The 24,954-nt window shown below is 53.5% G+C and overlaps 2 protein-coding genes across 3 annotated transcripts in view; both read right to left on the bottom strand.

Moving 5' to 3' along the window:
* Positions 1-12,012, bottom strand: part of OPA3 (outer mitochondrial membrane lipid metabolism regulator OPA3) — a 46,264-nt gene extending 34,252 nt beyond the window's left edge. The window contains exon 1 of the mRNA XM_042920886.1: positions 11,794-12,012. Within this exon, the coding sequence (XP_042776820.1) occupies positions 11,794-11,935 (142 nt within the window). The 5' untranslated portion in view covers positions 11,936-12,012. The remainder of the gene's footprint in view (positions 1-11,793) is intronic.
* A 2,895-nt stretch (positions 12,013-14,907) lies between these two features.
* GPR4 (G protein-coupled receptor 4) lies at positions 14,908-24,498 on the bottom strand. Of its 2 annotated transcripts, none has more exons than XM_042918740.1 (2): positions 24,428-24,498; positions 14,908-17,187 (listed from the first exon to the last, which is right to left on the bottom strand). In XM_042918740.1, the coding sequence occupies exon 2, from the start codon at positions 16,995-16,997 to the stop codon at positions 15,909-15,911; it is 1,089 nt and encodes a 362-aa protein (XP_042774674.1). In that variant the 5' UTR covers positions 16,998-17,187; positions 24,428-24,498; the 3' UTR covers positions 14,908-15,908. The 2 variants fall into 2 exon arrangements, 1 of the variants encoding a protein (XP_042774674.1); XR_006197106.1 differs by lacking the exon at positions 14,908-17,187 and adding an exon at positions 17,537-18,003 and having other exon boundaries at positions 24,428-24,492.
* Between the last annotated feature and the right edge of the window lie 456 nt (positions 24,499-24,954).

Raw genomic sequence — 24,954 nt, 5'->3', positions numbered from 1 at the left:
GGGGGAAGGGCAGACAGAGAGGGAGACAGAATCCGAGGAAGGCTCCAGGCTCTGAGCTGTCAGCACAGAGCCTGACGGGGGCTCGAACTCGTGAACCCCGTGTGAGATCATGACCTGAGCCGAAGTCGGACGTTTAACCGACTGAGCCACCCAGGCAACCCGGAACTGTTTTTAGATCTTGGAAGTTGGTTATATAGGTACATGCATTTATCGGTGCTAATTAAACTACACATTTCAGATCCGTGCACTGCATTTACAGAGACGGTATTAACAAAGAACACGCAAAAACCGAAATAATGAAACGTAAGAGGAGGAGTTTGGGAGGCCAGGGGCTGATTTCTTAGTCTGTATTGCCCCAGGGGACTTGTTTCTTTCTCTCTCTGAGACATTTCCCTACTCATAAACCCAGAATGATCATATAAACTCCCTAATAAAGTGGCTAATATCATTTGTTGAGATCACAGAAAGCATAATAAATGAAAACTGCTATTGGTTAAGAAATCATTATAAAGAGTAAATAGCCTCGAGCCGGTCCCTGCCCTGGACGCCCTTCCCTGGATGTGTTCCAGCCAGCTGAAAGCCCACCCCAACACTGCTCCAGGGGTTACGGGATTTGTGGTGCCTCAAGCGGGGCGGCACCTTCCTCCCGCGGACTGACCCCATCCTCTACCACTGCCTCTGGGGCCCGCAGGGACGCACACTGCACCTGTCACCGGAGGAAACACGAACTGGCTCTGTCTACCAAGCGACTGGGGGAATCCCACCTCCCCAACACAGGGTCCAGAGGATTCAGTAGTGGTGAACCCTGCCCTTCAGACTGGCCAATCAGACTGCCTTCCTCGGACTGCGGCGATTGGCTCAAGGATGGGGGTGTGGCCGAACCTGAACCACCGATTCAGCCTGGGAATTTGGGCGGAACTGCCGCGAAGAAGGACCTCTCTGCACCCCTGGAGTCACCAGGCAGGTAATGAATAGCCTCAGATGGCAGCTCCCAGAGAGCAGGGATTTTTGTCTGCTCTGTCGACTGCTGAGTTAGTCAAACCTCCTAGAATAGTTCCTGGCGTACAGCAGGTACTGGGCAAAGATTTGTTGAGTGAACTATACAAGCCTGTCCTCGTCCCAGAAAACAATCCCACCTCTAGATCCCACCGATGCCTGGAGAGACCACCTCAGCTTAGTACAGACAGCGCCTGGGAGTGTCAGAGGCACAAGGGAAGCAGCTAATAAAGGGACTAAGAGTGCTCTAGGGATGCCATCTGGAGTCGGGCGGTCCCGGATTCAAGTCCTGCCTCTGCTACTTACTTGCTGTGGGACCTTGGGCACGTTTCTCAACCTCTCCGCGTCTCCACTTCCTCTTTCTCTTCCTGGCTAGCAGGGAAGCTGGTGCATTCAAGTCCTGTGCATGAACTGACATCAGGTTACTGAGCAGCTCTGCTCAGTTTCTTCATCCACTAAGGTAGTGTATCATGTTTAAGCCTTAGTGCTCGTGATAAGTAATGCTATTTTACATTATTCTTTCTTTTTTAAGATTTTTGTTTTGTTTTCAAGTAACCTCTACACCCAACGTGGGGCTTGAACTCACAACCCCAAGATCAAGGGTCGCATGCTCTACCAACTGAGCCAGCCAGGCGCCCCTACTTTATAGTCTTCTTCTTTTTTTTTTTTAGAATGAGATTTTGTGTTTTACTTTATTTATTTATTTTTGTATATTTCTTTTTGAAGAGGGGAGGGGCAGAGAGAGAGAGACAGAGGATCTGAAACAGGTTCTGAGCTGTCAGCACAGAGCCCGACGCAGGGCTCGAACTCATGGGACTGTGAGATCATGACCTGAGCCAAAGTCAGACGCTTAACCGACTGAGCCACCCAGGTGCCCCTATGTTATTCTTTACTGTCTTATTAACAATATCTTCTCGGGGCGCCTGGGTGGCTCAGTCGGTTAAGCGGCCGACTTCGGCTCAGGTCATGATCTCGCGGTCCGTGAGTTCGAGCCCCGCGTCGGGCTCTGTGCTGACAGTTCAGAGCCTGGATATGCTTGCGATTCTGTGTCTCCCTCTCTCTCTGACCCTCCCCCGTTCATGCACTGTCTCTCTCTGTCTCAAAAATAAACATTAAAAAAAAAAATAAAAAAAAACAACAATAAATTCTCCTGCCATTAGAGTCTAGAAGGGATACTCACCCCCCACTCCCCTCCCATATAGCACGTGGTGGTATGTGACTGGATTCTGGCCAATCTGCAGTGAGGGAAGTCTTCTGGGGGCTTCTGGGCAAAGACTTCTCTACTTGAAGAACACGCTCTCATTTCCCAGCCCCACCCCCCATCCCTCATACAAACATACATTCCCTCTCTCTCTCTCTCTCTCTCTGTCCCTTGGACACTGCCATACAAAGGCATGATGTCTGGAGCTCCAGCAGCCCTTTGAAGCCTTGAGGAGAGTTACCGCCTGAACACAAAGATGGAATTGATGAAGAGTCCTCAGGTCCCTCATAACATCCCCAAGCCACCAACCCGACCACAGAGCCACCTTCCTCCACCAACAACAAACATCCTTCTGATTTCGGTTTAATTAAGGTTTATTGGCTGGGTTTTCAACTAATCACAGATGAGCGCCAACTGATTTGTATCTGGTTCTTTCTCTCAGGATAAGCATGTATTACTTTTGTAAATTTTAGTAAGTCGCTCCAGAAAACTTCGAAGGAAAAAACAAACAAACCCTAAAACCCAAAAGTAACCAAAAGTGTGATTCCATTAAAACAGAGAGATAATAATGGCAGCACATTCAGCACGGAGTCTGGGGCACACTAAGCCCTCAGCGGAGGGGAGCTGCTGCGGGTACGTGAGCAGCAAACGCAAGGCCGAGGTGGGTTTGGCAGCCGAAGGATAGCTTAGTACAGAGGGGGAGCGAGGGGGCTCCTGAGGCGGGGCGCCTGGGTGGCTCAGCCGGTTAGGTATCCGACTTCAGCTCGGGTCATGATCTTGCAGTTAGTGGGTTCGGGCCCCACGTCGGGCTCTGTGCTGACAGCTCAGAGCCTGGAGCCTGCTTCGGATTCTGTGTCTCCCTCCGTCTCTGCCTCTCCCCCGCTCACGCTCGGTCTCTCAAAAATACATAAATATTAAAAAACTGTTTAAAAGGGGGCTCCCGAGGAAATCACCACCTATATGGGGGCTTAGGGGTCTGAAGTGGGGCCAACTGGAGCTGGAGAGCAGGAAAAGAGGAGAAGCCAAGAAGCTGGAAGCGGGGTAAGACTCCAGTGAGGGGCAGAGGCACATCCTGGGGGGCGGAGACATCAGGATAGGCCTCTCAGGAAATGACTAGAGAGTCTCAAGGAGGGGTGAACAAAGAGTAGGTAAGGTTTCTTTGGGGCATAGGAAGAAAATGTCAGGACTTCTGGTCATGTTTATGTTTTGAAGGAGGAGGAGGGAAAAGGGAGGAAGGAAAAGGAAGAGTACCAAGATGAAGGAAGGGGAGGAGGAAAAGGAGAAGAAACTGGGCTTTCCTAGGCGTAGACAGCTATAGGAGCTACCCTCTCAGCAGGCAGGTGCCCTCAGCAACCCCGGATGCTGAAAGGGTGACACAGGCGCCCTCTCCTGTCCACTCAGCGTATTGCAGCCCGGGCAAATGGATTCCCGGGGATATTCCCAGGTTGCAAATCAACCAGCCCTCACAAAACGGCTTCTTAAAAAAGACTCCTGCTCAGAAGCCATGGACTAAAAACTTAACAATGTGAGCGCAAGCATAATCCAACAAATGCCTCTGCATCGGAAGGGTGGGGCTGAAAGATGAGCAGTGGGATTAAATAGAGCTGACAGCACACTTCTCTCGTTTGGCTCTCTGTGTTTCTGTTTGTTAGGTCTTTGCCAGCTCTGACCGCCCCACACAAAGAATGTCAAAACTACACTCTCACAGAGAGTTTCCAAACGTATTTAACAACGCCTGTATAAGAAAATATTTTTAGCAAGAGGGAAAATATTTTTAGCAAGAGGAAAAATATTTGGGGGGGGGGCATGAATAAACTAAACATTTTTATTTTGCTTTCTATTTTTTTAATGTTTATTTATTTGGGGGGATGCCAGTGCAAAGGGGGCAAGGGCAGAGAGACAGAGAGACAGAGAGAGAGAGAGACAGAGGGGATCCAAACAGGCTCCACGCTAACAGCAGCGAGCCCAAGTGGGGCTGGAACTCACAAACAGCGAGATCATGACCAGAGCCGAAGTTGGACGCTCAACCAATGGGCCACCCAGGTGTCCCTAAAAATTTTATTTTTTAAATATTAATTTCACACCTTCCAAGTTTTTAACATTTTTAAGTGCACACAGTATATATTCACAGTATTATATGTCAGCACTATGCATGACTAGGTAACTGCACACACACACACACACACACACACACACGAGGAGAACGTGCAACACGTTTCCTTAACGGGACAGCATAATAAAAGCGGCATCTGGAGGTCACCAGTAGCAGCCTGGCTGTCATGCAACATAACTCATGTGGTGCTCTGGAGATTATAAATAGACCCCAGGGAAGTGATTTTCAAATGTTCTCTCGCACAGGAGGATCCTCTCTGGACGGTGGTAGCAATAAAAATGTCCAGCCCTTCCTTCCCCAGATGGACCCAATCAGGACCTGCAGGTGGCACTCCTGGGCAGCTAAGGGGAGCACCCCACACCACTTTTTTCCCTTGAGATGTCTTTCAGCATACCAGTCCTCTCGGCAGCTGTGTTTAATCTGGCGTTTGTTTAGTGCTTGCATTGAATTCTGAACGTCCACTGTATGGGTCATTTCTCAAAGCTCTATTCGGCTCTTTTTCCAACTGCCTGGTAATTTCTGATGGCACTCATGTTTTCACATCCCTCCTAATGCGTCCCTTTCATATACAAACACAGGTATTTTACGTCCACATCTGATCTTTCTGATATCCACAACGTTTCCAGATCTCGCTCGTGGTGCCTGTTTCTCCACACAGTACGTAACTTTTTCTCAGAGCTGCCAGGACGCCACCTGAAGGGATTCTCCAAGGCTCAGGCAGAAAGGGGACTCCTCCGGGGAGGGCTCGTTTGTCCTTGTCAGGTGCACACAGCCTGGGTTCATTCTCAGCTTGCTGTTTCCAGGGCCTTTCAAGGGGTATAATTCAGGCCCCAAACCCACATGAGGGACCATCAGTGGCCACAAATTCTCACAGGAGACTTTTTAAAATCTCCCTCTAGCCCTAAGGCTGTGCCTTCCTCTGCAGGGTGGGTTTTTCCTAGTTCACCCTTTCCCTCAAGGTACCCCTTTCCTGGGATCTGGTTTTGCACCAGATGGTCCCCTGCCCAGAGTTCCCACAGGATAGCTCCTGTCCCCAGGGCCACGGGACTCTGTCAATATCCCCAGAGTATAAGGCGGCTTCAGTACTTACTCCCCTCCTTGGCTCCTTGCTCTGGGAGGAGTCCATTTCCTTCCTTGCAAGTACCCCATGCATTTCAAAGAATGCTTTAAACATTCTGTGAAGCGTTAGGTAGTGGGAGGCCCTCTCCTAAGCCACACAGCCCTCTCTCTATTTGACTCCGATAACTCTGATCCCAGCTCCTAACCAGACACACATAATAACTGCTCCGTGCTAGTTAGAAACGTGCAGGGGAAAGCCCAGATCCTTCTGCCCGTGGTAAGCCTGTGAGAGCTGGCTGAGGAAGGGGGATCACTACCACCGCGAGGCAGGAAGTCCTGACCGTTCTGTTCGGCTACGACAGCGGGCCAGGAGCGCACAGTGAGAAGGATCCCACCAGAAGGCTTAGCATTAGGAGGATGATGATGATGATGGCGACGGGAAAAACAGTAATACGCTCGACAAACGTTTAGGCAGTGCTTAAGGGCCGGGCACCGTTTGATGCTCTGTGGATATGAACTCATGGCACCGCTGTAACAATACAACATACAGACAACAAAACTGAGGCCCAGAGAAGCTAAATAACTTGCCAGGGTCACAAAGAAAGTGGCAGAACTGGGACTCACCCACAGGCAGCCCAGCTGCAGAGGACGGGTGCTTGGTCACTGAGCCACGCTGCTATTTATTGAACTTAGAACGTTCCAGGCCTTTGCTAGGGGTGTTCCTGCAAGCAACAGACCCTCCCCATCAGACCTATGAGGTAAGGAGTCTGAAACACATCTCAGGAGGCTGAACTCAAGGTGTCGGCAGGGGAGAACACCTTTCCTTGCCTCTTTCAGCTTCTAGAGACTGCCTGCATGTCTTGGCTCACGGCCCCTCCTCCGTGTTCAAGACCAGCAAGGCAGCATATTCAAATCGTTCCCTCTCCCGTCTCCCTCTTTCACCTATAAGGACCCTTATGATTACACTGGCACACCTGGATGATGCAGGACCCTCTCTCCCTGTCCCCACACCCTTGATTTCAATCACACCTGTAAAGTCCCCTCTGTCACGGAAGTCAACCCATTCGACAGGTTCCTGGGATTAGGATGTGGACATCTTTAGGGGACAATTATCCCACCGACTGTGAGTAGTAAGCCAGGAAAAATGACCAGTATTTTAGGAATAAACACAAACAAACCGGGATTTTCCCACTGCCCAGGGATGCCCCGCGGCCCCCCCAGAAGTGTCAGCAGAACACTTTGCAAGAGTGCTCCCAACATGCCTGGCGGCACCAATCACCAAACGTACGTATCTCGACCTCTCCCTCACCCCACCACAGAAATCTTTGCTTAAAAAGATCCTTGGGGCACCTGGGTGGCTCAGCCAGTTAAGTGACCGACTTCGGCTCAGGTCATGATCTCATGGTTCGTGGGTTCGAGCCCCGCGTCGGGCTCTGTGCTGACAGCTCAGAGCCTGGAGCCTACTTTGGATTCTGTGTCTCCCTTTCTCTCTGCCCCTCCCCTGCTCACGCTCTGTGTCTCTTTCTCTCGAAAATAAACAACCATTTAAAAAAAAATTTTTTTTAATATAAATAAATAAAAAGATCCTTGCTAGCAGACAGTCTTTCCTTTGCTGTCCTGCCCTCTGCTCCTGTGCAGTGTATTCAATAAACCTCTATCTCCTCTGTTCCACTTTCGTGAATTCTTTCCTCGCTGGTGCTGCTGGCCTCCACCCAACCGGGTTGCCCCACATTTGCTGGCCCTCGTGGGAACCCTCTGCCATCCAGATTTTCCAGGAATTTCTTGGGACATTCCCTCGTGGACCGATTCTACCCTCCTTGGGGAACTGACTGACGGTCAAGGTTACTCCTCGGTGAGGATCCGAAGCCCCAGGGGGAACCGGCCACGCTGCCCTTGCCCGAAAGGGTGAGGGATTTCCCCTTTTGCCCTTCAGAGGGATCCCTCCCTCCATCTCCTTTCTCTCTTTGGCCCTTCGGCGGCCTAACCCTAGTGCTCCTCAGACAACTGAAGATCTCTGGCCAGGGTGGCTCCCGCGTGTGGTCGGAACGTCCGAGGGATGACAGGTTGGACTGTCCGCGCCTTTGAGGGCAAAAGACCCCTTTCCTCGGCTCTCCCGCTCCCCGAGGCCTCCGGTCCCAACGACCAGCACAACTGCAGTGGCACCTCGTCCAGGGCAAATCCACACACATTACGGGCTGGTGGGGACCCGTCTCTGACCCTGGCTGACTTCAGCCACCTCGCTTCTTTTGGGTCTCCCCCCCTTTTTTTCCTTTGTTCCTGTGGATCCGGCCACCATCTTGATCTATGGGAAAAGCATGTTGCTACACGTCTGAGTGAATGCAACAATTCCATGTACAAGGCACGGTTCAACAAGGATTCCGGCTCATACCACTGGAGGGTCCCCTCCCCCTAAATCCCGTGGACCTGGCCGCCGAGGAATTTCACTCCAATCGCCTATCAGCATGTTAATCTAATACCGTGCTCTGGTCCATAACGGCACAGAACCCCTGATGGGCCGACAAGTGGAGGCAGGGACGGCGCCCCCCAACCCCGCTTCAGCTTGAAGCAGCTACTGAGGATGAGGCCTCTCCCCTAAATGCCAAAGACCTGTCATTGTGGATCTGTCAGCGGGGAATGGAGAGGCCGCTTTTAGGCAATGGGCTTGAGCAATGGAAAAGCAAGTAAGCGAAAAGGGCCCGCAGGGACCACTGGACTGAATGCACACAGGCTCACGAGGTGACCCACCTCAGGACATCCATAGGCCCCAGCTGACCGATGGGCTACTTAACTGGGCACCCGTATCGAAAAAGGGAAATTCCATACCTTCCCATACCTCCTCCCTCTCCCCCCTTAGCTATAGCCCCCCACCACTGCCGCGGAGCAGACGGTCTCTCTTTTGCTGCTCCCTTACAGTGTGTCCGATAAACTTCTATCTCCCCAAGTAAGTAAAAAAATCATAAAGTAAAAAGATCCTTGCCTCCCCAACACAGCATATCATCGATGACTTACGCTTCTTGTATTTACTGTTCTTTCCTCAGAAGTACCTATCTACCACTCCGGCCTCCGTTGTGAGAACACAGCCAGGCCCGCCCTGCTGAGTCCAAAGCATCTCAGCCAAAGGCACAGATGCTGGATGTGCTGGTCAGCGCGCGGAGGGAGGCCTGACCCAGGAGAACGCACAGCTGCCATAGGATCTGGAAAATTCTGCTCACACAGGCTGGGGGCCACGGCAAGGGGAAGACAGCAAAGGGAAAATACCAAACGACATGATTTTTAGAGTGTAAATACAGAAGAAGTCCGTGCACTCTAACACCTAATAGCACCTCTAACTAAATCTATCCCAAGCTGAATTCCTGGTCTTTTCTGTCCAACCTGCCCCCTCTTGCAGTCACTGTCACACCCAATCCAGGGGAAATCGTGCCAGCGCCGCCTTCCAAACAAATATACTGGGTATTCATTACTAAGGGGAAGGAAGGAAGGAAGGAAGGAAGGAAGGAAGGAAGGAAGGAAGGAAAAGAAAGAAAGAGAAAGAAAGAAAGAAAGAAAGAAAGAAAGAAAGGAAGGAAGAAAGAAAAGGAAGAAAGAAAAGGAAGAAAGAAAGGAAGAAAGGAAGGAAGGAAGGAAGGAAGAAAGAAAAGAAAAGAAAAGAAAAGAAAGAAAGAAAGAAAGAAAGAAAGAAAAAGAAAGAAAGAAAGAAAAGAATGCCGTTATAGAGCAGGATCAGCAAACTTTTTCTGAAAAGGCCACGGCGTAAATATTTTAGACCTGTGGGCCCTAAAACCCAACTCTGCAGCCACAGGCAATATGCAAACAAATGAGTGTGGCTGTGTGCCAATAAAACTTTATTTACAAAGACGGGCAGTGGGCTGGATTGCTAAACCACGTCGTAGATTAAAGGATACTAAGGAGGCGTGACAATCAGGCGCAGTGCGTGATCCTTGAGCAGACCCTAGATTAAAAATAATAATAAACCACTAAAAAGGGCGTTTTGGGGATAACTGGAGAAATCAGAAAATGAGCCATGTATTAAATATTAGCTATATATTAAGTAATATCGCTATCAATATCATTGTTATCAATGTTAAATTTGTGACATCGGTGCTGCGTTATATACGAGAATGTCTTTGTTGTTAGGAAACACAGACTAAAGTATTTATGTCCGCAACTTATTTTCAAATTGTTTAGAAAAAGAAGAGTGTGTATACATATGCACACGCATATATGTATGAGAGCGAAACAAGGCAAACTTGTGGAAAGCGAATAACTGATGAACTAGGTGGTAAAGGGTATGTAACTGATGATCGTACCATTCTTCCTTTTTTTCTTAAATAACTTAAGCTTTTTGTTTTCTAAGTGTATTTCTTTATTTTCAGTGATCTCTACGCCCAACACGGAAGGACTCACAATCCTGAGATCAGCATCTGAAGCACCAGCCAGGTGCCCCTACACCATTCTCTCTTTCAACTGCTCTGCGGGTTTGACATTTTTAAAGTGTTTTTGTTTTCTTTTTAATTTATTTTTGAGGGAGAGAGACAGAGAGTGAGCGGGGGAGGGGCAGAGAGAGAGAGGGAGACGACAGAATCCGAAGCAGGCTGCAGGCTCTGAGCGGGCAGCACAGAGCCCGACACGGGGCTCGAACCCACGAACCGTGAGATCACGACCTGAGCCGAAGTCGGATGGCCAACCCATTAAGCCACCCAGGCGCCCCTGGGTTTGCCAGGTGAAAAAACATCTCCAGAAACGGAGTCCTCCTCCCCACTCACCTTCTACCTAGAGTACTGTGGTCAACTCCTCCCTGCAGCCACCTTTACCCTAAGATTGCCAAAAGGCTCCTGTTAAAATATAACTCAGATCCTGTCCCTCCTTTGCTGATACCTTCCTGGGAGTCCCACCCACTCAAAAGGAAAACCAAAGCACTGCAGGGGCCCACGGGCCCTGAGCAACTTGCCCCCACCTTTCCACCCTCAGTTTCCTCTCTACCCTGTCTCTTTGCTCAGCCACACTGGTTTCCTCACTGCTTGTCAAACGTTATCAGGCAAACTCTCACCTCAGGGCCTTTGCAAGTGCAGGAATGTTCGTTCTTTCTCCAGATACCTGCACTGCATGCTCCCTCCTCTCATATTCTCACTGAGGTCTCCCTGCTGCCCTCTCTAAACTTACAACCGTTCCCCCAGACGGTTCTCCTTTTGCAGCCCTGATGCTTCCTCCCAGGGCAAGTACTGCTATCTACTAGAATTCAGAGTTTAACTACTTATTTTATGATCTGGCTCCCCCCGCCCCCGCCCCAAGAATGCAAAATCCCCAAGGCCAAGATTCTGTGCCTTTTCTTCTTTTCTGTATCCATAACATCTACACAACAGCCTTTTCTCAGTACCACAGACTGACTTAGCATTTTACAGCCATTTACTCCTCACAACAGAAGCGTTCTTGACCGCATAAATGAACACGTAGCGGACCCACAAAATGGGAATAATTTTGTGAGGATTTAATGCCAGGAGGCCTGTGAAGTGCTCAGCATAGAGCCTGGCACAAAGTGAGTGCCCATTAAATGTTGCTATTATATAATGCCCACTGCACAGAAGACTGAAGCTCTGAGTGACCTGGCCAGGAAGGCGTGGGGTCCAGATTAGAAGCGATGTCAGTGTGACCCAAGAAGCCACTTCCTAAACCACGGTGCTAAGACACGGTGTTGGGGAGAAAGGCAGTGGGAGAACCCAGAAACTAGCGCTGGGAATCCAGAGGGCAGGGTTTTTTTTTTAAGTCTTGACTCTGGCCCAAACTCCCATGTGTGACCTCGGCAATTCCCTTCTGGTCTCGAGGCTTCAATGTTCTCTGCTGTAAACTGGGGGAGTCATTTCCCTTCCCTGACATGGGGATGTAACAGTGCGAGGGTCAAATGAGAGAAGTGATAGGGGAGCACTCTGGTAGCTGTGAAACCCGACGCTTTTCCATTCTAAGATCTGCACCTCTGGCAGAGGCCTCACAAAATATCAAAGCACCAAGAATTCTAGGCCCTGGAAAGCAAACTTTAGGTACCCAAACTTATAAGGACGGCCTGGCAAACGACCCGATCAAGTCTCTCCTTGGCCCCGCCCCTAGTTCCTCTCAGTCCCAGAATGTCCCGCCCATATTACTACTGCCCCCTACACTATGGGCTCGTCTAGACGTCAGTCTTCACGTGCTCTCTTCCTCTATTGGCTGATATTCCTAACTCGGGCGAGGGCGCCCTGCCCTGCCCCCTGCTCCACGGCCGTTCTTACTATTGGGCTACCCGCATGCCCCTCTTCCAAGAACCCTCCTTATTGGCTGTAGAGCTTTGCCGGTTCGGGCTGTGATTGGTTGGAAACAGAAGTCCATCCCCTGAGCAACCACCAGAGAGGGGTTGGAGAATGGAAAGGTTGGAGAGATGTGGGGTCAAACTCACGCTGAGCGGGCGGGAGGCAGATATAGGTCTTGAAGAACTCGCTTCGGCGGGCGGCCTCCTTAATGCGGTTGGCAAGCGGCTTGCTGACCTGCCGAATTCCCAGGTATAGCAGCTTCGCCATAGGGAACGCGCCTACCACCATCTTGGCGGTCGCACGGGGCACGCGCAACCTTGCCGACTGGGCGGGGCGCCTCCGATCTCTCCCTCCTCCCCCGCCCGTTCGTCTCCGTGCGTGCGTGCGTACGTGCGTACGCTCGGGGAGGGGGCACTGCAGGGGCGCCCCCTGATGTCACCGCGTCGACGCTGACGCTTGACGTCCGATCGTTGAATATGCAAATAAAAAGCGGAAGTGAGGCGGGTCAGGGGGCGGAGCCGTTAAACTGCTGCTCGCGGGAGCGTGGTTGGGTTCCCACGCCCGCTTTGGCTGTTGTCACCGTGTTCTTTCGTGACGTCTTGTACTTAGGTGGCTTCCCCGCTTAAAGGAGTCTCTTAATTAGTCCTGATTAGGGCTAATGAGTCCCAAATGCACTTTCCCCGCAGGTTAGAGCCCTCACTGGGAATAAGAAAAAACCGACCATGAAGTCATACAGACCTGGGTTGGGATCCCAGCTCCGCCCTTTGCTTGCTTGTGATGTTAGGCGAATGATGTAACCTTTCTGAGCATCAGTATTCCCGTCTACAAAAGGGGACTTACCTTGTTAGGTAGTTGTAAGGCTTGCCTGCGAATCTCGAATGTCAAACAGTGAGTGAGCCGTGGTAAGTGGTTAGAAGGTGCCAGTCACCGCCCTCGATACACAGCCCTTAATGCTATACAGGTATTAACATTATTATTGCTAACTCCAGCCTGAGGGTGCATTCCATTTCCAGAAATAGCTAATCCAACCCTTTCCTAAGTGACTGAGGCACGGAGTCGGGGCGGGGGGCTAGCAGAGGTCTCTCAGCCAGCAGAAGGGGGATAGCCCAGCGTCTTGGCTAGTAAAACCACACCCTTCTCAAGCAGCCCCACTTCCTCCATTGGTGGGCGAGGGTCCCCAGGGAGCTGGCTCAAGAAGGAGTTTAAGGACATGTCCCAGACTGTCCTCCTTTACCCAGCAGGGAGCAAAATCATATAAACAAGGTCAGGGAGGGGTTGAGAGAAATTTCTGGATGACGGAGTCTTGATGGGTAATTAAGAGATTCTAGGAGAGAGAGGGGAGGGCAGAAGAGTGGTGTGTAGGAGGAAGCGGCCCTTCAGAAGGCAGAATGAGAGCAATCGGGGCTTTCCAGGGGGGGACTTGGGGCTTTCCTCAGCATCCACTCAGACTCCTTTCGTGTCCTTTGTCAAATCCCTGAGACAGACGGACCTCCTTATCTCCATCTGTAATAATGATGGCACGGACACGTGTGAACCCGGTTATTCTAAATTAGTAAAAATGCCAAGACTCCATAAAAACTACCCTTCTGGACTGAAGGTGTGACAGAACTTGGCGCCTATTCAAGGTCAATTATCTACTTGGAACTAAACCCCTCCCCAATTTACAGACTGGCCAACTGAAGCCAGAGGAAGAAAAGGATTTATCCAAAGTTCCAGGGGTAATCAGATTGGAGCTAAGTCCCAGAATGGATTTCTGGGTCCCTGCCAGGTCTTCTCCTTATTCCTGGGATGTTAGTCTGAGGCCCAGAGACCTATTCAGGGGCTGAGGTCCCCCCTGATGGGTTTAGGAAACTTCCAAACCGTACATGACTTTTTTCTGTTTATTTCACTGCTGTTTCCTCAGCTCCTAGAACAGTGCCTGGCACACAGTAGGTGCTCAATAAATATTTACTGAATAAACGGGAATGAGCATTTGGTGGAGGGGCAGAGGGCAGGCTGTCATCTGATTCTCCCAGGAGACTGTGTTCCAGAAAGTTCTGGCCCCTTATATGTCCATCCCAGTAGCTTTATGGCTTTGGTGTGGGAAAGTTATGAGGCCCCGTAAATCCCAGGCTTCCCTCTTTTTCTCTCCGCACCCAACAAAGCCCCAACTTCCTGCATATCAGTTAACCCCCCTCCTGCAAAACCATTTTCCTCATTGAATCTGGTTTTTGTTGTTTTTTTTTTTTTTTTTCTCATTCCCCTCCTCCCTCCTCTTCCCTTCTCTGGGAAGGGTTTCCAGGAACCTCTTCTGGGGCAAGGGTGTGTGTGTGTGTGTGTGTGCGCGCGCGCGATGGAGATCTTCACATTGCATCAGGAGCTTGGAGCCTGTTACACATCCATTGGGAGGAAGAGACAGAAGTGACCTATCAGAAAGGGCAAGGCCTGTCCAGCACTGGGTGCTCCCTCCTGCTCTCCAGCGCGGTCATGGAAGGATGGCCATTCCTCGTGGCCCCCGAGGGCAGGGAGAGGGAGGGCGACACCATCCACCAAGGCAGGCCGCCTTGACCACCCTGGGGCCTGGGAACAGAAGCAGAGATGGAGAGGGGAGAGAGAGCCCAGGATAACCCCAACATTGACTCACCAGCTGTGTGACCCTGGCCTAGTCATTTGGCCTCTCCAGTGACCGCCCTGGAATAGGGCCTGGGATCATTCCCGGAGGTCCTTCTAGTTCAGGCCCTGTGGTCACCCTTTTCTCAGGATGGGCAAGGGGCTGGTGTTACACGATCCCACAAGGCCCTGCACTCCTGCTTCCATCATTTTGAAGCCTTCCTTCAAAATAAATCCCAAAGCTGACCACTGTTCCTTGCTCACCACGCCCCCCCCCTCCCCCGTTAAGCTGCCAGCACAGCATCTCCTGCCTGAAACTATGGCAGTCACCTATCACTGGCCTCCCATACTGGTTCCCACTCAGTAGCCAGCAGGATCCTGTTCACACTTAAGTCAAATCCCACCCCTCCTCTGCTAAGAACCCTCCTGTGGCTCTCCTTTATTTCAGAGTAGAAGGCAAAATTCTCACCAGGACCTACAAAGCCCCCAAAAGGTCGGCCCGTCCTTTGCCAGTCTCATCCATCGGCGACCATTCCCCTCACCCTGCAGGCCTCCTGCTCCATCTATACCACTGTTCCTTGGCTTTGCATTCTCTGTTCCCTCTGCGTGCCGTCCGCTTCCCCACCGACAGCCACACGGCTGACCCCCCACACCTGCACGTCTTAGCTCGAATGTCGCTTTCCGGTGAGCCCTCCCCCGACCTCCTTCTCTAGATCAGAGTTCTCCGTCCCCTCAGTCGGCTGTATTTTTCCCCAGTACACTTACCAGTTCCAAACATTGTATTTCTTTTTATTTACTTGTTTACCGTGAGCCCCGTGAGGGTGGGGCCTGGGCTGATTTGGTCACCCTTGTGTTCCCAGCCCCAGCCAGCACAGGGCTGGGCAGAGAGTAGATATAAATAAATCTCTGTTGAACAAATGAATAAATACCCTTCTCTTGTCCTGAGCCCCTTCCCAAGCTTGCCCTGCTCGCCACTCTTCCAGCCAGTCTGCCCCGATTGCCCTTCCCTTAGGTTCTGAAAGTCTCCCTGGCCCTCAGTCCTGACTTGGAGAACACGGTTTATCTAGAAACTCACACGTGTTCTTTGTGCCCTCACTCCCTTATATGACCAGGGGCTTCCCAAGGGCAAAGATGTTCACTCTGCACTCAGTGAATTTCTTCTTCCGTCTCCTTCAGTCACAAAAATTCTACCTCCTTGTTGGAAATATCCTTTTTTCTCTTTTGGTCTTTACCTTCTGGAGACCAAACATTTGACTTCATTTACCTTGTCCCCTCCTCCAGGAAGCCCTCCCTGCCTCACAGACTGGGTCCGATGTCCTTTGGGCTCCCTGTCTGAGCCCCCACCCAGTCAGGATCATCACTGTCTGGGGGCAGGTCTGCCTCCCCCATGGGAGTGTGGGCGAGTGAAGGAGGGCCAGCGGTGTCCTTGGTCACCGCTATGTCACGAGTACCACCCAGCGCAGTGCTAGGCACAGATAAACTGAAGGAGGTCACGGTGGATGATGATGGACCAGTGACCCACCAACCTCACCGTTTTCCTATTTTCTTACACTCTCCCGAATGTTAACGCAGCCTTATTTGCATACGGTTTGCATACATCAGACCAGGAGGGAAGGGAATGTGGGCTACGATTTGAGGAGCGGGGAGAGGGAGTTGTGCGCAAGTCGGAGGTTCACTGTGCTGGCGGCAGCATCTTTAGCTGGACCTGGTCCGCCTGGGAGGGTGGAGCTGCCGCCCAGCCAGCTGCCATGGCCTTGGCCATGCTGTTCCTCTTGGAAGTGAGCGGGGTCTCCAGGGTGAGCGACGCGTTGGCCATCTCCTGCGGCTTGTCACTGGCCAGGAAGCGGAGCAGATTGTGCAGGGCCTTGGCCACGTCGCTGCGGGCCCCCTCGTTGACGAGGCAGTAGAGGATGGGGTCGGCCACGCAGTTGAGGCTGGTGAAGGCCAGTGAGCTGTGGTACGCTGAGAAGACGCGCTCCTCGAAGCCACAGTCCCACGGGCGGCCCAGGTAGACGGCGCTGCGAGAGAGCAGGAGCACGTGGTAGGGCGCGAAGCAGACCAGCACGATGGCGATGAGGCTGAGGGCCAGCCGCTTGATCTTGGCCTTCTCCTGGCGCTCGGTGGACACGCTGCCCCGCACGGCCCGCAGGATGCCGCGGTAGGACAGCAGCATGAGCGCCCACGGGAAGAGGAAGCCCACAAAGACCCGGTAGAGGTTCATCCAGGCCACCCAGCCCTCCATGGGGAACTTCTCAAAGCAGAAGGTGTGGTTGTAGCGGTCACGGAAGAGCTCGTCGTGGAACAGGGGTGCCGAGTTGGCCCCCAGCTCCGTGGCCCAGACCACAGAGCTCACGGCCACGGCCGTCTTGACGCGGCGCAGGCGGGCAAACCGCAGCGGGTGGGCCACAGCCAGGTACCGGTCCACGGAGATGCAGCACAGGAAGGCGATGCTGATGTAGATGTTGGTGTAGAAGATGAACCCGAAGAGCTTGCAGGAGCCGGGGCCGTGGATCCAGTTGTCGTGGTGCAGGAAGTAGTCGACCCACAGCGGCAGCGTGCAGATGTACAGCAGGTCGGCGATGCTCAGGTTCATCAGGTACACGCCCAGCTCGTTGCGCTGCCGCACCTGGCGGTAGGCCGCCCACAGGGCCAGGCAGTTGGTGGGCAGGCCCACCCCGATGACGAAGATGTAGAGGGACGGCGGGAAGAGGTGGTCCACGCGCGAGTCCACGTGGCAGCCCTCCCACGTGCGGTTGCCCATCCTCGGCACTGGGGCTTTCGAGGCACTTCCCCTGGCCCACGGGGGCTGTGGGGCCACGGGGGGCGGGAGGCCATCGGGCCCCCTGAGCCCCCTCCTTGGGGGCTCAGGGGAACATGGCGGGAGGTAGTCCACGGGGAAGAGGCGAGGGTGACCGTGAATTGTGGGCCAGCCTGGGCGGGGAAGGGTAGAGCTGGAGAGGGAAAAGTTGGAGGAAGGACAGAATTAGGACAGGGAGGAGGCGTGGGGGAGGGGGGGCGGGATTATAAAAGCTTTGTCTTGTCAAGGGGGTGTCTACAGACCCAGTCAGAGTGTAAATGAGGGAATACTGGGGTACGGGTGGTAGTAAGAGGAAGATATTTGTATGAGGCGCCTGGGGGGCTCAGTCAGTTAAGCGTCCGACTTGGGCTCAGGTCATGATCTCAGTTTGTGAGTTCAAGCCCTGCGTGGGGCTCCGTGCTGACAGCTCGGAGCCTGGAGCCTGCTTTGGATTCTGTGTATCTGCCTCTCTCTCTCTCTGCCCCCCCTCCTCTCTCTCTCTCTCTCTCTCTCTCTCTCTCTCTCAAAAATAAATAAACATTAAAAAAATGTATAAAAAGGGAGATATTTGGAGAGATCAGAGAAAGTAAGTGTGGCTGTGTGGAAATGGCAAAATATGCAAGATAGTTTGAGACAGGACAGACCGCAGTCAGGGAGTGTTGAGAACGCCAGGCAAGTTCATTCAGGGTGCCGACGCTTCCCGGGACCCCGGTGTGAAATAAGGAAATAAGCAAGGTAGCCAGCAAAGAGAAGAGCGTGGAAAAGCAGGAGACCTCGGTCCAGGGAATGTGGGAAGGGTTTTTAAGAAACAGGAAGGAGGTGAGTAAGGGCTATGCAAAGGAGGGTTACAGATGGAGTGAGGAACTTGAGGGGGGCAGGGGGGGGACTCCTGGGTCGATCTTCGTACGAGCCGAGCAGCAAGCTGGGGGGAGGTGGCCCACCTCACACAGCAAAGCTGACTTAACAGCGCCTGTAGGGAGAGAGGTCTGCAGTGAGGGGAGTCAGGGACACCCCCTTCTCCCCACACCCCTTGCCATAACCTCTGGGCTGTAAGAGGGTGGATGTCCTCCTGCAAGAGGGTGGCGATGCCCAATTGAGCCTCTTTCTAAGCAATGGATCTCTAAAAGTGCAGGTCTGGGGATCCAGATATATTTTCCCGGACAGATATTAAAATAAAGACCCAACTCAGATTTTCGAACTTCCTTCCAGGGAACTGTGTAAAATGCACCGCTGTGGCATCATGCTTTGGGAAATGCTAACTCTGTCATTTCACAGACAGGGACGTGGGGCCCAGAAAGACTGGTCGCTCCCCCCAAGGATACACAGCAAGGCCATGCTGGCGGCTGGGACCCGTCTTCCGCTACGAACCCAGGGCACCCCAATGTTGACAGTGATAATAACGGATAATAACAGATAGTTTATTGAGGCCCACCCCATAGCAGACCCTGTCCTAAGCGCTTTTACGGGTATTAATTCATGACATTTTCAAGAACCCTACGAGGAAAATACGGCTATCCTTCCTAGTTGACAAACTGAGGCACAGAGCCGTTCAGAGACCTGTCCAAGGTGCTGATGATGAAAGAGAAAGAGAATCTCGGCTCTCACCCTTTTTCTCCAGCCTGTGATCCTGTTTCCACCTAAGAGTAACCGGACCTGGACAGAAAGGGGTCCTCGGCTGGATAGTGGGGGCTGGGAACCGCGGCTGCTCTGGACCGGGGAAGGGGAAGGGACAAGAGCTGCTGGATGTGATCACATTCGGACAGCAAGGGGAAGCCCTGGAAGCAGGGCCGGCAAACCTCCCTCGGGGACTGCTTCCCTCATTGCCTCTCCCCTGCCCTAACTTCCCTGAGTGTGAATCCTGGGCCTGTCTACCCCTTGGGGAGACCTGCAGACACAGGGCAAAGGACAGTCATGGACCACCCCCTGACCATTGTCAGCCCCAGAGGGAAGGAGAGTGAGGTCCTGAATCAGCGGCATCTTCGGAAGCCACTCTATCCAGAGCTTTGCACAGAGTTGGATTTTTTTTTTAATTTTTTAACGTTTTATTTTACTGTTTGAGAGACAGAGTGTATGGGGAAACTGAGGCCCAGACAGGGGAAGGGACGAGCCCAAAGTCATACATCGGGCTCTTGGGAACGTCCCAGATGCCTCAGCATCTTTCCATGGGAAAGTCCTCTTGGCCCTACCTCCACCATAAATCCTGAATCCATGTATGTCTCTCGGAAACCCCTGCCGCTGTCCGCCGTGCACTACCGTCACTGCCTGCTCGGACCTTTGCAGTAGCTCTTCACTGCTTGCCAGGCTGCCTTTGTGGCTTCCTTCGACTTGTTTCCCACAGGGCAGCCACAAAGGCCTTTCTAACATGGAAATCACTCCTCAGGTGACTTCTATGCTTGAAACCGCACCCCCCACCCCCAGTGCCTTCCCAGTGGCTTTAGGGTAAAATGCAAACGGCTTGCCCCAGGTGACAAGGCACTGCCGGACTTTCTCCCCCGCCTCTCCTCCCCCATCTCAGCAAGCTCAAGGCCCAGGGCCTTCTTTTCAGCCTCAAAACCTTTGCTCTTTCTCAGATCTTCTTAGGACGAAGCTCCCTCACCTCCTTCACTTTCATGGGGAGGCCCTCCCCACCCAGAGTCCCACCCCTCCCAACACCACCCCCACCCCGGGACGCTCTCTTCACATCACCTAGTATCTTGTTCACATCTCTCTGCGGGTCTGAGGTGGACATTCCAGGAGGGCGGAGACCAGGTGTTGACTCCTGTATCCCAGCACCCAGGACAGGCCCAGCATATAGTAGACACTCAATAAATGACTGCGGCTTGAAGGAACAGGCATAGGTCAGCCCATCCCGTGATGCAAGAGAGGCCACACAACCCTCCTCCTCCCCCCTCCCCCACCCGCCCCCAACAAGTTCAAAGAAGTCCCTGTGGGGGGTCCCAGGGAAAGAGGTTGGAAGGGAAAAAGTGAAAAGGGCAGGATCTATCCGCTACATAATTGACTTTGAAAGGTCAGGGCTGAGTCCTGTTTAGTAAGCCCTACCCCCTGTGGGGTCCTCGGCAGCCAAGCGGCTGCCCCCACCCCAGACTCACAGGCAGAGGTTCCTGGATCCTGTGGACAAAGGAGAGGGCTTGCTCCTGGCTGGAACAGCAATCCGGTCCCTTTGAATCTTCCCCACCCAGACCCAGTCCCTCAAAACACCCCCCCTCTCTCTGCTCTCAGCCTCCCCTTCTCTCTGACCCTTGGTCTCCTCCTCTCTCCCCTTCTTTCTCTCCCTCTTCTTGTAACATTGAGAAAATGCCTTCTTTTTTCAGAGTCTCAGTTCTTCTGTATAAAAGGGGGAGGGGAGGGCAGAACTTTTATATTCGTCACATCGCAGACACGAAAGTCCTTGGTAGAACATCACAACATCTACAAAATGTGCAGCATTTGAACAATTATTATTCCACGGATGAGACAGAGGAACCACAGCTGGGAGTTCCCTCTGTCCCACCCACTCAAGACCCCCCTGGATTCAGCTGGGGTGGGTACACAGGCATGCGACTTCTTTCCGGAAGCCAGAGGAAATACACTTCTCATTGCTAATTTCCTCAAGGGGGAACCAGTTGAGCGCTCATCTCATCCTCCTCCCGTCCCTCCTCAACCCACCTGCTTCCTGGGGATTCTGAGCATGGGGGAGGGGCATTCAGCCCTCTCTTCTCCCCACCTGAGATCTGCCCACCATCAAACCCTCAAAAGCACAGGACCAGAAACTCTTAGAATTCTGCAGTGCAACTGGTCTATATGCCCCAACTGGGGGTGCAAGGCTATTTCTGGCCCCTTCCTGGTACACATGGGGAAACTGAGGCCCCGCGCAGCAAGACGGTTGTCTGCGTCCTATGATGTGTCAGAACTGGGCAGATCTCCTATCTTCTTAACCAAAGAGCTTCCCCTCCCCTGAATGCTTTCTCTCCTCACTCCCTGTGCTCCTGTCATTTTTCTCAAGTCGTTCTGGGGTTCTCAGCCCCCTTGGAGAATCCGCTAAAAGACACAAGGATTTTCTCAGCGCAAAAAGCAAGTGACCACAGCGTCTTTTGTGCCCCTTCATCAACTGACTCCCTTGCCCAGCCTCCTGGGGTCAAGACCCTGCTAGCCCCTCCCCCAGAAGGGCAAGGAGGAGAGATAAACCCAAGTGAGGAGAGATAGTGAGGGGGCAGGAAGGACTGGTCAGACCCCGGCCTCCACTTTATGCCTCAGCTGCTCAAGCCAGATAAGTCCCTGGGCCCCACCAGCCACCCCTAAATCCAGCAACACTAAAGGACTGAGAGGGTTGAGGACACAAGACTAAGATGGGATGCAGCCCCCACCCACCCACCCACCCCCGCCACCCTCGGGGTTCACTCACCAGCCTTGTCCTAGAAGCCACCAGACTGCCCCCCTTCCCTCCTTTGCAGGCTCTGGCTTACCACCCCCTTGGCAGCCCCGGGGGACCGGCCAGCTCCGGTCTGCTCATTAGGGGACGAAATGTGATCACCGCGCCTCGCTCCCCACCTGGTGCCCTGGCAGCCAGGCGGAAACTGGGGGGCAGTCAGGCCACCGTGACCACCTCGCTGGGCCTCAGTTTCCCCATGCCTACCAAAGGGGTCCCCATCACCCCCCCACCTCCCACACCGCCCAGAAGGGACGCCAGGGTCCTCCTACCCTACCCCTCTGACAGTCTCCATTCCAGCGTTCTCAAATCCTCGGGATCTATTGTTAGTCTGGTTCATGGTTTACCATTCTATTATTATAACATTCTAGAGCTTTACCTTTCTTCCATTCTATTATTATTATCCTAGCGGCTTTCCATGCCCTTACCCTTTAAGTTTCCAATATTCTAGGAGTCTCACATTCCAAGATTCTAAAGTTCTATTGTTAGAACACTATGATTTTTTTTAAACATTCTACGACTTTCATAATCTATTATTAAACTCTCAGTGATTATTATCTTTGCCCAGCAAACACACATACGTACTTCCCTTTTCTTTTTTTTACAGAAATGGGGGGACATACTCTATCTACAGTGAACCCCGGCTCCTTTCCTCTTCCCTTGGCTATTCTGCTTTTTAACATCCCAGCTGCCTGACATTCTAAGATTGTGCAGAATTCTAAAATACTAGGGATTGATGGGAGGCTGGGGGGGGGGAGTAAGTAGTCACCTCCCCGTAGCCCCTAATATCTCACTACCTGGGGGGTGGGGGGGGGGCTCCTAGGAACCCAGGCTGCTCCCATACCCCTGCCCTGCCGGCCTTCCCCTCATCCCTCCCAGCTCGCTCACACCAGCTGAGTTATTATTTGTCTAGACACAAACCAAATTATAGGCCCTGCCCCGAGGGAGCAGTGGGCTTCATGGGGAGGGTCAGGAGAAGGCGGCGGGAATTAATCCCTGCACCCCCCCCCCCCATTTTCCTCCTCCTCTTCCCTCCTTCTCTCAAACTCCACCCCTTCCGCCCAAACCATCTCTTGTCCCTTCTCCCCTCCCCACCACCACGGTTTTAGAAATATTTTCTCTTCTCTCCTTCTCAAACGCTCCCCTCAGGATTCCAACGATTCATACCCTGGCATTCTTCCCTCGTCACTGTGAACACCTCTTTTCCCAAATTAATCCGACTTACTGGCAGCAAAAGAAGCCGGCTCTCTGGATCCGGGCTTCAGCTGAACCGGAGTCCCAGCCCCCAGCCTGGCACTGGCTCACTGTGGGGACTGCTGCTCTTGGGCCCTCAGTCTTCCCATCTGTAAAATGGGTGCTTGGCCCAGCCGCCTCGGTAAGCCCTTCGAGCTCTCTGCTTTGACCTCTGAAAGCTGCCAAGATTCCAACATCATTTTTTTTTTTTTTTGAGAAAACAAATTCTTTTAACGTCTATTTATTTTTGAGAGAGACAGAGTGCAGGCGGGGGAGGGGCAGAGAGCGAGGGAGACCCAGAATCCGAAGCAGGCTCCAGGCTCCGAGCTGTCGGCACAGAGCCCGACGACGCCGGGCTCGAACTCACGAGCCTTGAGATCATGACCTGAGCCGAAGTCGGGCGCTTAGCCGACTGAGCCACCCAGGCGCCCCGACACTACTTTTTTTTTTTGGATTGAAGGATTCATATATCCTGAGGACCTTTGATTTGAAGGTTGTGCAGCCCCAGTCTTCCTGATCCTTCTCACGTCCTGGGCCGTTCCGTTCAAAGACTTCACACCCAAGGGTTCTTCATTATGATTCCCAGAGTTCAGGAGCTGCCCATTGTCTCTCTCATTTCCTCCTACTGGGATCCCCCAGAAAGGGAAACCTCCCCATCCTCACCCCAAACCTGAACTTTAGTTCATCTGCAGAGCCAGAGCTTGTGAGGAGCCCTCTTGGAGGGTTCAAGAGGAAGGGGGCTGGTGGTGGGCCCTGGGGTGGGGACCCTGGGGGTGGGGGGTGGCCCCTATCATCTCTGTGCCTGCACACAAATCCCCCAGCGCACATCCTGCCTGAGTCCACAACACACATCTCACGGCCAACAATGCCTCACAGAAATTCCAGAGCTCTCCCTCAGCCTCGTCGGGGGTGGTGGGATGTCCAGGGCAAGCAGCGGGGGAGGAGGGAGGGAGGTGGAGGCAGGAAGGAGTTAACGGTGACCTAGCCAAATCCTGGAAGGGAGGAAGTGGGGGAGGAAGTCCACCCCCCAGCCAGGAATTCCTGAAATTGGAGGGTGGGGTGGGTGCGACCTCAGGAGCAGTGGGGTGACTCTCTAAAGGGGGCTCTGGGGTCACGGTGCCATTCAGAGTCCACCAGCCCCAACTGGCAAGCCTGCTCCCCCCCACTCCGCTCCCAGGCAGCTCCTAGGCCCAGGGGAAACCTCTGGGATGCACCAGAATTCGGAATGAGGTGACGATGGGGTGACGGTGCCAGTAGAGGGTCTTTAAGATACACAGAGGAAGAGACAGAAATACGAGAGAGAGAGGGAGGGACAGGAAGGGAAAGGGCAAAGAGGTGCACAGAGACCGGGAGAACCACGGAGTTGGAGGCAGAGAGCGTCGCTGAGCCTCAGAGGGACAGGGGCAAAGGGAGACAGGGAGAAGGGATACAGAGACGGAGAGGCAGAGCCAGAGACCGACGGAGATCCGGCAGAGACACAGAGACATCCAGAGAGGCAGAAGGAGAGGCACGCCGAGAGGGCGAGAGGACCGCAGGTGGGGACCCATCAGAGACGGGCGCCGAGAGGGGAGGCCGACCCAGAGACGCGGTCCGCGCGCAGACGGCGGGAACGCCAGCCCCAGAGAGGGGCGGGGACGGGCCGGCGCGGGAGACTGAGGCAGCCGACGCCCGGGCGCAGGGCCCCCGAGGGGCTCGCCGAGGAGCGGCCCCCGGCGGCCGGACGCCCGGCGGGAGCCGGGGAGGGACCGGCGCCTACCTGCGCGGAGCGGCTGGACGGGGCGGGCGGCGCCTCTCTCGGCTGCAGCTGCGTCTGGGCTCGCCCGCGGCGCAGGGACCCGGCGGCGACTCCTCCCGGCCCCGGGCCGCAGCCGCCGGCCGAAGCCCCGCCCCGCCCCGGCCGGCCCCGCCCCCATTAACCCCTCCCCGTCGCCGCCCCTTAACCCCTTTAAGCTTTCACCCCGCCAAAGGCAGGAAACCTCACCTGCTGCCCTAGCGCCCCCAACCCCCCCCCACCCCCGCGAGTCCCCAGCCTGGAGGCCGGGCCCCCATCTCATTAACCCCGTGTGCTGACCCTCCCTCCAGCCCCACACCTCCGACTCGACCGACCCTTCAGACTTTGACCCTCGTTGAGCTGAGCTATTTCCTCCCCTCCCAGGCCCAGTCCTTAACTTTCTGGTCATTGCGTGCCTCCCTTCCCAAGGGACAGCACAAACGAGCGGGGCCAGGGCCACCCCTGGAAGGAGTGCTGCCTCTTGGCTAGCCAGACCTTAGGCTAATGACTCT

This window comes from Panthera leo, chromosome E2 (assembly GCF_018350215.1).
Source record: "Panthera leo isolate Ple1 chromosome E2, P.leo_Ple1_pat1.1, whole genome shotgun sequence".
Taxonomy (NCBI): Eukaryota; Metazoa; Chordata; class Mammalia; order Carnivora; family Felidae; genus Panthera; species Panthera leo.
Note: the sequence above shows the minus strand (reverse complement) of the source record. Positions and strands in the feature narration are given on the sequence as shown.